Below are 15,997 nucleotides of genomic sequence, written 5' to 3' on the forward strand. Positions count from 1 at the left end.
TAGTGAGTCTGGCCCAGGGGGCCTCTCTGTGTACGTAGAAATTCATAAATATGGGGAGCTTGGCATAAGCTGGCCTCTAGATGTCTACTTGCACCAAGGCATCATGCGCTTAAGTGAGACTGGCACAACTTCCCAGTGTGTGCATGCATGCACACGAGTGTTGCAATGTGTAAGAGGAGACTGGCAGCACTCAACCGGGTATGCATACTTGCACCTGGGTGGTTTCCATATATAGGTACTGGAGCTGGCATCACTTGCCATGGTGTGCACATTTGCGTAGGGGTATTCTTAGATAGGAACTGGGCCTGATAGAGCTTGCTAATTTTGGAGCACTTGCACCTTTGTGGTGTCCCACGTGCCCCGGCAGGGATGGGTGGGGCGCATACCCATGTGTTTTCACACTACCTATGAGAGCTGCTCTGCAAGTAAGGCAAGATGGGAGAATGAGTCTTAAGTCTGGCTGCAATAGTGGATTGCAGGGGAGCAGCCTCATGATTTTTAGTAGCATTGGATTCATAATGACAAACCCCTTCTGATGGTAAAGGTGGTTTTGTTGTCGATGCCCTAGAAATGCCACTTCTAGGAAGTGGATATTTCTAGGTTCTGAAATGGTTTTGGTGTCTTGTAAATTAGGCTTCATTCCATGGGTCATTATGGAAGACCACATCTGTGCATTCCCCAGGTGATGGCTATAAAACTTGGGCATCCAGAATGAAGCAACGGCTTGTCCTTCTTCCACTACATGTTGTGCTCTTTTCTGATGTTCTTTTGCAGGAACTCCTGCATCTCGTCCCAATGTGCCCTGTCAAACCTGGCTAAAAGAGCTTGGGAGTTAGCAATTTGCCACTTATTTGCAGCCTGAGTTTCTACTCTTTTGCCTGCTGTATCAAATTTGCGGCTTTCTTTATCGGGGGAGAAGCATCCCCTGTGGACTGGCTATCTGCCCTTTTTCTGGCTGCACTTACTACAATAGAGTCTGGCGGAACTGCTGTGAAATAAAAACTGGATCAGTTGGTGCCAGTTTATATTTTTTATCTAGTCTAGGTGTTCATACCCTGGCGTTCACTGGTTCTTTGAAAATGTCATCGGCCTGTTTTAACATACCCGGTAACATTGGCAAACACTGATATTGACTGAGAGTTGAGGAAAGAGTGTTAAATAGAAAATCCTCTTCTATTGGCTCAGGGTGCATCTGTACACTGCGATAGGCGGCTGCTCTGAGAATGCCCTGATTATAGGCTGTGGTATCCTCAGGTGGAGACGGTCTTGTGGGATACAAATCAGGATCAGTGGGTGGGATTGGGTCAGAGTCATACATGTCCTATGTATCCATGTTGTAAATAATATTGCCCATATAGTCCCCATGTGAAGAAGCATGAGTGGGGGAAGTTGGTGGTGGTGGTGAAGAGGGAAGATAAGGCGAATGTGGTGGATAAAGTTGTACAGTCTTTGGCTTCTTTTTATGTTTAAGAGAGAGTTGTACAGTCTTTGGCTTATCTTTATGTTTAAAGGTTTTTGCAGGTGAAGGGCCAGTATCCAAACTCTCTTGTAATGCTAGTTTCCTCTTTGTAATTGGAGGAGGAGAGTCAATAATCTTTCCAGTCTTTCTGGATTTGAATCCTCCTATGTTTTCGGTCCATAACCTCAAGAATGGGTTTAATGTCTATTTCATCTGCCTTCTGTTCTGAAGATGAAACCTGTTTTCTGGCCCCTAATGAATGCTCCGAAAGCTTGGTGGCAGCATGCTTTATACGGGCTGAAAAAGTGGTCTCTTTGGTAGGGGAAAGTGTTTTCGACTCCGAAGAGGAGCGTGGATGTTTCGGCTCCGAAGTGGTATTAAGCCATCTCGGTTCCGAAGTGGAAGCCTCCATCTTTCAACTCGATGCCAAAACAGACTTGACAGTCTGTTCGTGAGAGTAAGTCTTGGCCTTTTTCGGCGCCGAACCCGAGGGTTAGCGACGATCTGTTGTTTTCGACTGAACCATGGCCAGCAAGCACTGGTAGACCCAAGGCCTTCTGTGATTTTTTTAGTTTGTTTTTGATGGGAAGAGGCTGGTGTACTCACGTACTGCGCCGCAAGGAGTACCTGGCTGACTCCGACCGAGATTCAGATGAGGACAGAGTACTGAATGGAGACTGCAGTCTGGGCCTGTTTCTCACCAGATATCGGGTGTTTGTTCAGTGGACTATGACGACATCTCCAACCTCCTTGCTATTCGATCTCGTAAGGTCTTCTTCGATCGAAAGGACCGACACGCCTTGAAGGTCTCCTCTTGGTGGTCGGGAGAAAGGCAGAGGTTGCACACTGAATGCTGGTCGGTGTAGGGGAACTTGGCGTGGCACCAAGGATAGAATCGAAATGGAGTCCGATCCATGAGCCTATGACGCAGTAGGCCTAAGAAGGGTGAGGGCACCCGCAAGAGCGTTTAATCGATCCCGATGCTACAATCGGATCAAGTGCAGTCAGAAATGCGTTTGAAAACGATACTGACGTTAAGGAAAAGAAAAGAGAAGTTCAGATAGTACGAACCGAAATTACCAGAGCGAGAATGAACAAGTCCGAACCAGATGGCAGAAAGAAAACAATCTAATAAAGGAGTCGATGCCCATGTACACTATCACGAGAGGAGGAGCCACTCGATCTTGTGACTCGAAAAAAGCTTCTTTGAAGAAAAACATCTTGTAACACTCCGAGCCCAACACTACATGGCGATATATGCACAGCATGTGTATCTGCAGCTACACATGCCATCGTAAATACATAGTGTATTTACTTACCTCCTATTGGAGGGATGCCTCTCTAGTATTTTCTGACACTGTGTTTCAAAAATAAAGTACCTTTATTTTTGTACAAGCAAGTGTTTTCTTTCTTGTGTGTAAGCACTGTGTGACTGTAGTGGTATTGCATGAGCTTTGTATGTCTCCTAGATAAGCCTTGGCTGCTCATCCACAGCTACCGCTTGAGAGCCTGGCTTCTAGACACTGCCTACACTTAGTACTATAGGTACCCACCACGCACCAGTCCAGCTTTCTACAGAAACAAACTAGCTCCATTGCTCACCCCAGCACCGTAGATGAAGGCTTGTAGACAGTAAAAATGATTTCAGTAAGCATATACTTGTTCACCGATGTTCAGACTGTGCCCCACGACTATTGAACGCCTCATTCTTAAAGTAAGACAGGCCAATACCTAGCCTTTAGAGCTGCAGAAAGGATGGTAGGGCTGGGGCCAAGTCAGTTGTCGTCTGGAGTCTTCCCTGCTGGGGTTGGCTTGGCAGTCCTTTTTTCTTAAGGCCACCAGGAATCTGGCGAGGAAGGTTCAAGGGTGCCCCTCAATACTAGATTTAGGGACGTTAAAGGGGTCAAAGGGCAGTAGCCAATGGCTACTGTCTTGAGGGTGGCTACACCCTTCCTGTGCCCACTCCCTTTGGGGAGGGGGGATCATTCCTATCCCTATTGGTCCCTTTCCTCCAAGCCAAGATGGAAGATTTTGCAAAGAGGGGGGTCACTTCAGCTCTGGACACCTTAGAGGTGGTCCTAGTGGAGTGGACAATCCTCCTCGTTTTACCTGTTGTTCCTGCCGGACCTGCCACCAAAAATGGGGCCTGGTTCGGGGGTGGGCATCACCACTAGCTGGAGTGCCCTGGGGCACCGTAACAGGCCTGAGCCTTTGAGGCTCACCGCCAAGTGTTACCGTTCCTGCAGTGGGGAGGTGGGCAGCACCTCCAACCAGAGCAGGTTTGTTGCTGACCCCAGAGAGCACAAGGGCTCTCAGCCTATGGGGTCACAACCCTGTCAGTTAGTGGCAGGCTGACACAGACAGGGCAACCCTGCACTAAAGGGCTGGGTAAAATACAGGAGGCATCTCCATGTATTTTACAATCAATCCAACACTGGCATCAGTGTGGGTTTATTGTGCCGAAAAGTTTGATACAATACTTTCCAGACTTCAGTGGAGCCACCAGGGAGCTGTGGAGTTTGTAATGACAAACACCCAGCCCATGTACTCAATATGACTAAATTGCACTTACAATGTCTAAGAATGTACTTAGACACTGTAGGGGCACATTGCTCATGCAGTTATGCCCTCACCTGTGGTATAGTGCACCCTGCAATAGGGCTGTAAGGCCTGCTAGAAGGGTGACTGACCTATGCCAGTGGCACCCAGGGTGGGATTCCATGTTGACTTTACCTTTTTCTCCCCACTAACACGTTGAATCTGCAATGACAGTGTGCATGTGTTTGGTGAGGGGTCCTGTAGGGTGGCACAATATATGCTGCAGCCCTCAGGGACCCTCTTTGGCCACAGCGCCGTTGGTACCTATTACATGGGCCTAAGCTGTGTGCCAATTGTGGAAACAATGGCTCAGTTTAGGGAAAGAACACTGGCTCTGGGGCCTAGTTATCAGGATCTCAGCACTTACTCAGTCAAGTTACCATCATTACCAGGCATAAAGTTTGGCCGGGGGTTGTTCAAAGATTATGTCAAAAGGGTCACTCTCCTACAATGTCAGATCCAAATTTGCTCACAACATTATTAATTTGGCAAATCAGCAAAACTGACTGGATCTCTACTACTATGGCTGATAGAGAATAACCATGAGCACGCCAATTCCTTCACAAATTATTAAGTACAAACAGGACGTTTTGCTGAGAGTGCTAGCCCACCACATTTTTTAAAATTCTTTTTTCACACATAAAACAAATTAACTTACCTTTATAAAAGTCAGGTTTCCCCTCTAATTTTGCTCTGTTTGACACTTCAAGAAAATCTTCTATTAAATCTAATGATATCAATGACTGGCTGAAAACAAGGCTGCAAGAAAACATCCAACAAAAAACATCACTATGTATGAAAAATGTGTCATAATGCATATATTTGCAGCATTAAATTTTTTTTATTTTTATCCAGTAGAGATGAATCAGTGTGACAATGCCCACAGCACCACATTTATCAACAAGCAGCACATTCACTGCCTGAAGGTAAAAACAAAAAAGACCAAGGGTCCGATTTTGAGTTTGGAAAACTGGTTACTCCATCAGAAATAAGACGGATATTCTATCCGCCTAATTAGAAGTGCCCCAGGAAATAAATCACCCGTAAAAGAGCGGACAAGATATCTAGCACGCTTGTGAAGGAGGAACCCGTCCACCAAACTCTAAACCAGGCCCCAACTTTTTCTATAGTTTAGGCACAAGATGACTATAATGTGTAAACATTCTTTTACTTATTCTCCCATTTCCATTGGCAGCTAAAAGCAGATTATGAGATAACATGCAAAAACTTGTTTTTCAAGTCTTCAGCTACTTTTCATTTTTAGAAGATTTCAACAAGGACTTATGACTTACTGGCCTGAGGTATGATGGATAAAATACCATTTAGCCCAGAGGTTCAAGTCCAATACGTGAAAGGCACTTGTAATAGTGCCTAACAAAAGGGACAAAATGCTAGTATATTCCACCTATTTTAGGCAAAAGAGCAAGATGCCTATACATCAATTACAGCTCTTAAGAACTTGGTTTAATGAGAAAAAACAATGTATGCACATTTATGGACAACTTGTGAAGTATACTCATACATTTTGACCAAGGAGGTTAGCCAGATATGATAAAGGCAAGCCTTTTATCCATCAGATGCAACACTGCAAAGGAGGAAAAGGAACAATGTCAAGGTATTAACCTGAAAAAACCTAGTTTTAATTTGCATAAGTTTATTGCTTTGAAAACGTACTGTCAGGTACACCAGAAAACAAATGGGTGTGTGTGTGTTTTTTTATTTTTTAAACCAAGGTATAGGAAGGATAAGTTACTTACCTGTAAATCCTAGTTCTCTTCCAGGGGTATCCTCATCAAAGTCAAACATTGAATATTCCCGCCCTTGTGCGGGGACCCCGGAGCATATATAAAATACACACATATAAAGTATGAAATATGCACGAAAAATATATATATAGCATTTTTAGTAGACATATCTTTCATACTAAACTCATATATACAGGTGTAAAACAGCAATGCAGGCTATAATCATAAACAGGCTAAAATGCTTTATTTCTATGAAGTTTATTTTTATTTTTTTTATCATAGTAAAAAATTACAATAGAGAATAAATATCTACCCAAGTCCCCAAAACTGGGCTTAGGGAAATAAGCAGCAGTAATCACTAGAGAAAAAACTACATTGAAAAACAATGGAGCATTCTTAGCCAATAGGCTGCATGCAGGTTAACACAGGAGAACCATAAAAACTTTGGCACCGTGCCTTTAAGACCCTGAGCACCTCCAGTATCCCACCATGCCTCAGGGGTGAAGGAGAGGTGACAGTTGGTTCACAGTTAGGTCAGTACTTTTTTACGGTGATAATCTGTGTAACGGATTCGAAAGACAGTCTGTCCTGCACTTCTAGGAGACGTGCATCCGGGGAGGAGGGTGGGTTGTTTATGACTTTGATGAGGATACCCCTGGAAGAGAACTAGGATTTACAGGTAAGTAACTTATCCTTTTCTTCCAGGGGATCCTCATCAATAGTCATAAACATTGAATAGATTAGCAAGCCCATCCCTAAACTCTACGGACTGTCTAATAGAAGTGCAGGAATAGATATGTATCATGCAAATAAATTTCTCAGAGAGGCCTGCCCCACTTGGGCATCTACTCTTGCATCTGAGTCCAAACAGTAATGTCTAGTAAATGTATGTACAGACTTCCATGTAGCAGCCTTACAAATCTCAGATATTGGAACATTGTTAAGGAGGGCAGCAGTAGCCGCTTTTCCCCTTCTGGAATGCGCTTTAGGTCTACCTAGTAGTTGTTTGTTAGCCAACTGGTAAGCATTAACAATACAAGAAATTATCCATCTTGATATTGTTCGTTTAGATGCTGCCTCTCCTGTCCTCAAATGACCATAATTTACAAACAAGTGGTTGGAATGTCTAATCAGTTTTGTTTTATCCAAATAAAATTTCAACACTCTTTTCAAATCTAGGGAGTGCAACACCTTCTCCGCCGGAGTTTCTGGATTGGGGAAGAAAGTCGGTAAAGAGATAGTCTGATTGATGTGGAATTCTGACACCACCTTCGGTAGGAATGATGGGTGAGTTCGCAGAACCACTCTATTGTCATGAAAAACAGTGTATGGTTCTTTGGAAGACAAAGCCTGAATTTCACTGACCCTCCTCGCGGAAGTAATGGCTACCAAAAAAGCCGTCTTCCACGTAAGGTGTTGCAAAGAGGCTTTGTGTATAGGCTCGAAAGGAGGGCCCATAAGTTTTGACAATACTATGTTCAGTTCCCATGGAGGAGAGGGTCTCCTAATGTGCGGAAAAACTTTTTTCAAACCTTCTAAGAAATCCTTGACTACTGGTTTCGTAAAGAAGGATTCCTGAGAAGGTGACTTACGATAGGCTGTAATGGCAGACAAATGTACCTTAATAGATGATACCTGCAGACCGGACTTTGCCAGATGAAGTAAGTACGACAATATGACATCCTCCTGAGCCCGTATGGGATTCTGACCTTGTTGACAGCACCATATGTAGAATCTCTTCCACTTAAAAGCGTAAGAACGCCGCGGGGAAGGCCATTTGGACTCTTTCAAGATGTTCATGCACTCTTGCGAGAGCCCTAGGTGTCCATATTGCAGGAATTCAGGAGCCATGCTGTCAAGCTCAGAGAGGGTAGGTTGGGATGCAGAACCCTGCCCTCCATCCTGCTCAGAAGATCTGGTCTGCACGGCAGCCTCCTGTGAGGTTGTTCCGATAGGTTGAGGAGATCTGTGTACCAGAATTGACGGGGCCATTGCGTGCTATGAGAATCATTCTGGTGCTGGATCTGTAAAGTTTGTTGATCACTACCGGTATGAGGGGAATCGGTGGAAAAGCGTAGAGAAATATCCCTGACCAGTCGATCAACAGGGCATTCCCTTGGGATCCCGGTCGGTAGAACCTGGATGCGAAGTCTGGGCATTTCTTGTTTACTTCGTCCGCGAAGAGATCCAATTGAGGCCGACCCCATAGAGCGAAGATGTCTTCGACGACTTCGCCGTGTAGGACCCAATCGTGGGCGTCCTCTAGGTGTCTGCTCAGGAAATCTGCTTCCACGTTTTGTTGACCTGGCAGGTGAATCGCTGTAAGTGACATTCCTCTGGCCAGGAGCCAATGCCATATTGTTTGGGACTCTCGAGATAGGGGTAGGGATCTCGTTCCCCCCGGTCTGTTCAAATAATACATTGTTGTTGTATTGTCCGTTTGTATTAGGAGAGATTTCCCCTGAATCAATGGAGCAAAAGACTTGAGAGCCAGATGGACCGCTCTGAGCTCCAGTAGATTGATGTGGTACTTCTTTTCGTTGTCGGACCACAGGCCCTGAGCTTGAAGGGGACCCAGATGAGCCCCCTCATCCCTGAAGAGACGCATCAGTTACCAGAATGTCGGATGGAATTACCTGATGAAACGGAGCACCTACTGACAGGTGAGGTCTGTGCATCCACCACTGCAACGACTGACGTGCCGCTATTGGTAGCCCCACTCTGTCCTCCCAGTGACCTGTCCTTTGGCTCCAGTTGTTCTCCAACGCCTCTTGGAGGGGCCTCATGTGCAGTCTGGCATTTGGGACAATGAAAATGCATGATGCCATGGAGCCCAGCAGAGATGTCACCTGACGGGCCGTCGGTGCGTCAGATTTTAACAGGTCTCGACACTTCCTCTTTATTGATAATAGTCGTTCCTCCAAAGGATACACTCTTTGGAGCTCTGTGTTTAGTATAGCTCCCAGGTAGTGGAGGTTCTGTGTTGGAATCAAGGTGGACTTTTGGTAGTTGACTTGAAGACCTAGAGACTTGAAAACCTTGAGCACAATGTCCAGATGGCTTCTCACCTTATCCGGAGAGGAGGCTTTCAGTAACCAGTCGTCTAGGTATGGGTAGACGAAGATTTTTTGTTTTCAAAGATGTGCCGCTACCACTGCCACACATTTCGAGAAGACACGGGGGCAGATTTCAGGCCGAATGGTAGTACTCTGAACTGATAATGCTGTGAGGCTATCTGGAAGCGCAAGAATTTCCAATGCTTGGGAGCTATCGGGATGTGAAAATATGCATCCTGCAGGTCGATGGAGCACATCCAGTCTCCTTGATGTAGTTGAGGGAAAATCTGGTGAAGAGCCAGCATCCTGAACTTCTGTTTTCTTATGTACTTGTTCAGCAGCCGTATGTCCAGAATTGGTCTGAAAATGCAGTCTCGGCCTTTTTTCACCACTAGAAAATAACGGGAGTAAACCCCCTTTCCTCTGTGCGCAAGTGGAACCTTTTCTATTGCCCTCTTTCGTAAGAGGGCGAGAGCCTCTTTGCGCAGCAGGTTGAGATGAGATGGATTGCATTTGGCTGGTGGCAAGCGCAGTGGAGGTTGTCTGAAAAGAAGAGAGTAGCCATTTTCGACAATGTTGAGCACCCATTTGTCTTTTGTGATAGAGTGCCACTCGTGAAGAAAATCTGTGATACTTCCCCCCACCGGAGTGGTGTACAGTATTGAGGGAAGCGAGATCTTATTGTTTGGCCGGCGCTTTCGATGTGGACTGCTGAGGTCTACTTGATCCTCAATCCCTTGTGGCCTTACGAGCTTGAAAAAGAGGGCGTCCCTGCATTTGTTGTGGCCTCTGGGACCAGTGAGGGGTTTGAACCCTCTGCTGGAAAGGGCGCCTATCATAAGGCCTATACCTCCGCCTGAAGTCCTTCTTCCTCTCCAGGCCTACTGCCCTCATGGTGTCCACTTCGGTCTTCATGCGTGCCATTTCTTCATCCGTATGGGTACCAAACAGCGAGTTCCCGTTGAATGGGAGATTTAAGATGCGCTGTTGAGCTTCCTGTTTTAAACCAGTCAGCCTCAGCCAGGAAGACCTTCTTGCACAGATTCCATGTGCGTACCCATGAGCAGCTAGGTCTGCTCCATCCGCCGCTGCGCTGATGACTTGGTTGGATACCAGACATCCCTCTTGCAGGATTTCTTGGAAGTCCGGTCTGTCTTCCCTGGGCAACTTTTCTGTGAACCTGTTGAGAGAGTCCCACAGAGAACGGTCATACCTGCCCAGGAGTGCAGAAGCGCTGGAGACCTTCATTACAGATGCCGCCGTGCCGCACATTTTTCTCCCTAGAGAGTCGAGATGCCTGCTCTCTATGTCTGGTGGGACCGGAGAGGATGATGCCACCGAGTGGTTTTTTCGGGCTGCGGCCAATATTACTGAGTCCGGTGGCGGATCCGTTCTTAGAAATAAAGGGTCCTGTTCAGGCGCTTTATATTTTTTCAAAATCCTAGCCGGAGCAGATCGGAGGGTGGCTGGCGCCAAAAAAGTGTCCATGGTTGGCTGCAACAGACCAGGCACTAGCGGCAGCAGCTTTTTTGAAGCTGTTCTATGTTGCAGAGTCTCAAAAATGACTGACGAGGAGGTAGATGGTTCTGGAACCTCTATATTTAACTTCTGCGCTCCCCTTAAAAGTACCTCATTAAAAGTGGTGATATCATCCACCGGTGAGACCCGAGCTGGGGGAGAATCTGTTAAGGTGGGGGAGTAACGTCCGACGGATGATCCTGACGACGACCAAGAGGGCGATCTTCTGTGTCGTGATCTTGACCTAGATTGTCGTTGGGAACGTGACCTGCTGCGAGACGCTGTAACAGAGCGCCCAGGCCTCGTGGTCGGTTGGCGCAGAGCAGAACTAGACCGTCCTGCCCGCGCTGTCGGTGATGGTGTTTTGGGCAGAGAGGCAGTAGGAGAGTACATTCGTGAATACTGCGAATCCGGGGAGGCCGCTGGTCTATTAAGGCTCTCCAACCATCTTGGTGATAAGTTGATGGGTGAAACGTGCCCTGATGATGCCGCTCTTGAACGAGATGAATCGCTCCGTATGGAGACCACTGGCGATGGAGCGGCCTTGTCTGCTGGAGGGAGGCGATGTTCTACTCCCTGCGATACAACCTGTGTCGACGTCGACGGCTGTGCCGACGTCGAAGGGCGCGCCGCCAGTTGTTCTTGCCTCAACGTTGAGTGTCTACGTAGAGTGTCTTGACGTCGAACGGCGATCTCTGGACCTCGACCTACTCGCCGTCGTGTGCCTCGACTTGGAGCGGTGGGAGGCCGTCCGCGGATGTCGCTCATGCCGTCGTGGCGATTTTGACGCCGTGTCTCTTGACGTCGGGGGCCGTGAGGTCTTCGGCAGCGAACAGGCACGCCGGGGATGGCTCGACGTCGATCGGCGGACTGCCGTCAACGGAGATATGCCCCTGCGATGGCCATGTTCCCTCGACGCCGTATCCTTCGACGTCGGGCGGGTCGCCGTCGACCTACGGCGGTGAGATGGTGGCAGCGACGACGTCGATGGAGAACAAACAGGCACTTTCCTACCTGCTGACGTCGACCTAGCCATTCTCTCCTGAGAGTGGCCTGTTGGCTACCTGGGAAGCGAAGAGGATGATGTTTTCTGCCTCTCGTGAAGCCCATGAAGCCTGATCTTTTCTATGTCCTTCAGAGTCCTCTTTGACATATTCTTGCAGTGTTTGCAAGTGTCAGGGCAGTGACTCTGAGGCAGGCACACAATACAAAGAATGTCTGGATCTGACTGGGCCTTCTTTTACCACAAGAAGGGCATTTGACAGAAGGGAAAAAGGGAAGGCATGTTTCTGTCAGGAAAAAACTGCCAAACTCAGACAATTATGTTAGATGTCGAGTAAAATAGGAAAAAACGCTGTTTTAAAGTATTTTTCTGAGAAAAACTCAGAAAAACTGAGAGCTCAATGCTCCAGGATTCTCTCAGAAGAAGCCGGAAAAAAGAACTGACCTAACTGTGAACCAACTGTCACCTCTCCTTCACCCCTGAGGCATGGTGGGATACTGGAGGTGCTCAGGGTCTTAAAGGTCTTAAAGGCACGGTGCCAAAGTTTTTATGGTTCTCCTGTGTTAACCTGCATGCAGCCTATTGGCTAAGAATGCTCCATTGTTTTTCAATGTAGTTTTTTCTCTTTTTTCTCTAGTGATTACTACTGCTTATTTCCCTAAGCCCAGTTTTGGGGACTTGGGTAGATATTTATTCTCTATTGTAATTTTTTATTATGATTAAAAAACAAAAACAAAAAAAAACTTCATAGAAATAAAGCATTTTAGCCTGTATGATTATAGCCTGCATTGCCGTTTTACACATGTATATATGAGTTTAGTATGAAAGATATGTCTACTAAAAATGCTATATATATATTTTTTGCGCATATTTCATACTTTATATGTGTGTATTTGATATATGCTCCGGGGTCCACGCACAAGGGCGGGAATATTCAATGTTTATGACTATTGATAAGGATCCCCTGGAAGAGAAGCTATATAGTGGACCAAAACGCAACCCACTGTACAAAGAGCCCAAGCATACCCTAGAGGTATCACAGAGGAACAAATTACATCCCAAATGCTCTTTTGTGGTAGCGTAGTCAAGCAGTTAGGCGCATCAGAGGATAGTGCCACGCAAGTAAGGCACACACTCATACAGTAAGTGAGAGACACAGACCAAGAAATACGACACCAATATATAAAAATAACCAATACTTTTATATAAATTTAGATACCAAGACCACTAGAGTCAGGTTAATACTTTTCGAGTGAGGAGTTTTTAGAGCTTTTAAAACTTGACAGTGCATTTTTCAGATGCGGTAATGTTTTCCTACAGGTATAGTAGGGACTTACAGGGCCAATCTGCAGGATGTAAGGTAAGTAGAGGGCAAGGTCCAAGGCCCAGGGACACTCCAACAGGTCACCTTGGGCGGCACTGGGGCAGCTGGTGCCAGGGTGCAGTTCAGCGTCAGGTGCTCCTTGTAAGTCTATGGGTATCAGTATGGTCAAAACGTTGGCTTTAGGGATGACCTGGAAGGTTAGTCCTGGGGAACCCATAGGGGGGTTCGACCCTTAATGTCTTCAGGCATGTGGGGACACTGTTGGTCCACTTCTCCTTGGGCTGTGGGGCTTGGTTGCAGTGTGTCTTTAGGCGTCAGATATCTTCATACGGAGCTTTCACTGTCAGGGGGATCCTCGGGATTCCCTCTGCAGGAGTTGTTGTGAAGGGGTGGAGAGGTTAACCCAGCATGGGCACTTGCTCAGACTCGCCTGGGAATCCTGTCTAGTTGGTTGGGACACAGGCCGTGGGCATCTGGTGCAGAGTGGTCAAGACTCGCGCATTTGGAGTGAAGCTGGAGTCCTTGGTGTTGTTTACTCTTGGTCAGGGCTGCTGTCCACTGGAGTTCTTGGTCCTTTTGGGTGAAGGAGAGGATGCCCTACTGCAGTGTCTCCTTTTTGCCTAAGAAGGGAGGGGGCAACAGACCCTTTGAACTTCTGTTTGGAAACCCTTTTAGGGGTCCACTTGCACTTGTAAGGGAAGGATGGGAGCAACTTCTCAAGCCCCCTAAACAAGACATTGTGGATTATGTACTTGGCCTCAGATCTAGAATGGCTGCGTATATGAAGAAGGCCACTAAAAACCTTCAGGCCAGCCAAGATCTGCAGAAGACATGGCATGACCAGAAGGCTGTCCTAATTGTGTACCAGCCAGGGCAGAAAGTGAGGATCCTGAAGCCTGTGGCTCCCAGGGCACTCCAAGACAAGTGGAGTGGTTCCCATACTAAAGTGGAGAAAAAGGGTGCGTTCATCTATTTGGTGGACCTTGGCATTCGTAGAAGCACTCTCAGGGTGCTTCATGTGAACTGTCTTAAGACCTAGTGGAACAGGGCTGTCATGACCCTGCTCACGGCAGCTGATGAGGGACAGGAAGAGGAGAGTGACGTTCTCCCTGATCTCTTCTATACCACTGCAGCTGATGGCTCTGTGGATGGAATTGTCCTAGCAGACTGCCTTTCTGAGTCTCAGAAGGAGGACTGCAGAAACCTCCTGGGCCAGTTCTCTGAACTGTTCTATCCGACACCTGGTCAGACAACATGTTGTAAACACATCATTGACACAGGGGGCAGTTTGCCTGTTAAACGTAAAAGTTTACAGGCAACCTGATCATGTAAGGGACTGCATCAAAGCAGAAGTGTGAAATATGCTAGACCTAGAAGTGATTGAGCACTGACAGCCCCTGGGCCAGCCCAGTGGTGCTGATCCCAAAACCTCACTCCCAGAATAGGAAAAGTGAGATGAGGTTCTGTGTTGATTACAGAGGGCTCAACACAGTCACAAAGACTGATGCTCACCCTATTCCTAGGGCAGATGAGCTTATAGATACACTGGCATCTGCCAAGTGTAAGGAAATGCCTCCATGGCATGGTTACCCCCTAACCTTTTGCCTTTGCTGATGCTAAGTTTTGATTGAAAGTGTGCTGGGACCCTGCTAACAAGGCCCCAGCACCAGTGTTCTTTTCCTAAACTGTACCTTTGTTTCCACAATTGGCACAACCCTGGCACTCAGATAAGTCCTTGTAACTTGTACCCCTGGTACCAAGGGCCCTTATGCCAGGGAAGGTCTCTAAGGGATGCAGCATGTATTATGCCTGGGGGCCCCTCACTCAGCACATGCACACTGCCTCACAGCTTGTGTGTGCTGGTGGGGAGAAAATGACTAAGTCATCATGGCACTCCCCTCAGAGTGCCATGCCAACATCACACTGCCTGTGGCATAGATAAGTCACCCCTCTAGCAATCCTTACAGCCCTAAGGCAGTTTGCACTATACCACAGGGGAGGGCATATGTGCATGAGCACTATGCCCCTACAGTGTCTAAGCAAAACCTTAGACATTGTAAGTGCAGGGTAGCCATAAGAGTATATGGTCTGGGAGTTTGTCAAACACGAACTCCACAGTTCCATAATGGCTACACTGAAAACTGGGAAGTTTGGTATCAAACTCCTCAGCACAATAAATGCACACTGATGCCAGTGTGCAATTTATTGTAACATGCACCCAGAGGGCATCTTAGAGATGCCCCCTGGATACCAATCCGACTACTAGTGTTAGGCTGACCAGTTCCTGCCAGCCTGCCACAAACCAGATGAGTTGCTAGCCACATGGGGAAAGTGCCTTTGTCACTCTGTGGCCAGGAACAAAGCCTGTGCTGGGTGGAGGTGCTTCTCACCTCCCCCTGCAGGAACTGTAACACCTGGCGGTGAGCCTCAAAGGCTCACCCCTTTAGTTACAGCACCCAAGAGCATCCCAGCTAGTGGAGATGCCCGCCCCTCCGGCCACTGCCCCCACTTTTGGCGGCAAGGCTGGAGGAGATAATTAGAAAAACAAGAAGGAGTCACCCACCAGTCAGGACAGCCCCTAAGGTGCCCTCAGCTGAGGTGACCCCTTGCCTTTAGAAATCCTCCATCTTAGTTTTGGAGGATTCCCCCAATAGGATTAGGAATGTGCCCCCCTCCCGACAGGGAGGAGGCACAAAGAGGGTGTAGCCACCCTCCAGGACATTAGCCATTGGCTACTGCCCTCCCAGACCTAAACACCCCCCTAAATCTAGTATTTAGGGGCACCCAAGAACCCAGGAAATCGGATTCCTGCAAGCTGAACTACAAAGAAGGACTGCTGACCTACAAGCCTGCAGAGACGACGGACTACGACAGCTGCTTTGGCCCCAGCCGTACCAGCATGTCTCCAGAGTCAAAAACCTGCAACCAGCAACACATCCAACAGGGACCAGCGACCTCTGAAGCCTCAGAGGACTGCCATGACCCCAGGACCAGGAAACTCCTGTGAGCAGCGGCCCTGCTCAAAAACAGCTAAATCTTTGCAACAAAGAAGCAACTTTCAAAGAACTCACCCTTCCCGTTGGAAGCGTGAGACTTCACACTCTGCACCAGATGCCCCCAGCTCGGGATTCAGAGAACCAACACCACAGGGAGGACTCCCCGGTGACTGCAACCCCGTGAGTAGCCCAAGACGACCCCCATGGACCCCAACAGTGATGCCTGCAGAGAGAATCCAGAGGCTCCCCCTGACTGTGACTGCCTGTAACAAGGGAACCGACGCCTGGACCAAGCACT

General features: G+C 47.5%; 1 protein-coding gene across 1 annotated transcript in view; it reads right to left on the reverse strand.

Annotated features, from left to right (window-relative positions):
• The window catches only part of ATRX (ATRX chromatin remodeler), a 1,138,900-nt gene that overhangs the window by 223,152 nt on the left and 899,751 nt on the right, over window positions 1-15,997 (reverse strand). The window contains exon 27 of the mRNA XM_069211061.1: window positions 4,716-4,816. Coding sequence (XP_069067162.1) covers window positions 4,716-4,816 — 101 coding nt within the window. The remainder of the gene's footprint in view (window positions 1-4,715; window positions 4,817-15,997) is intronic.

This window comes from Pleurodeles waltl, chromosome 2_1 (assembly GCF_031143425.1).
Source record: "Pleurodeles waltl isolate 20211129_DDA chromosome 2_1, aPleWal1.hap1.20221129, whole genome shotgun sequence".
In the NCBI taxonomy this organism is placed as follows: domain Eukaryota; kingdom Metazoa; phylum Chordata; class Amphibia; order Caudata; family Salamandridae; genus Pleurodeles; species Pleurodeles waltl.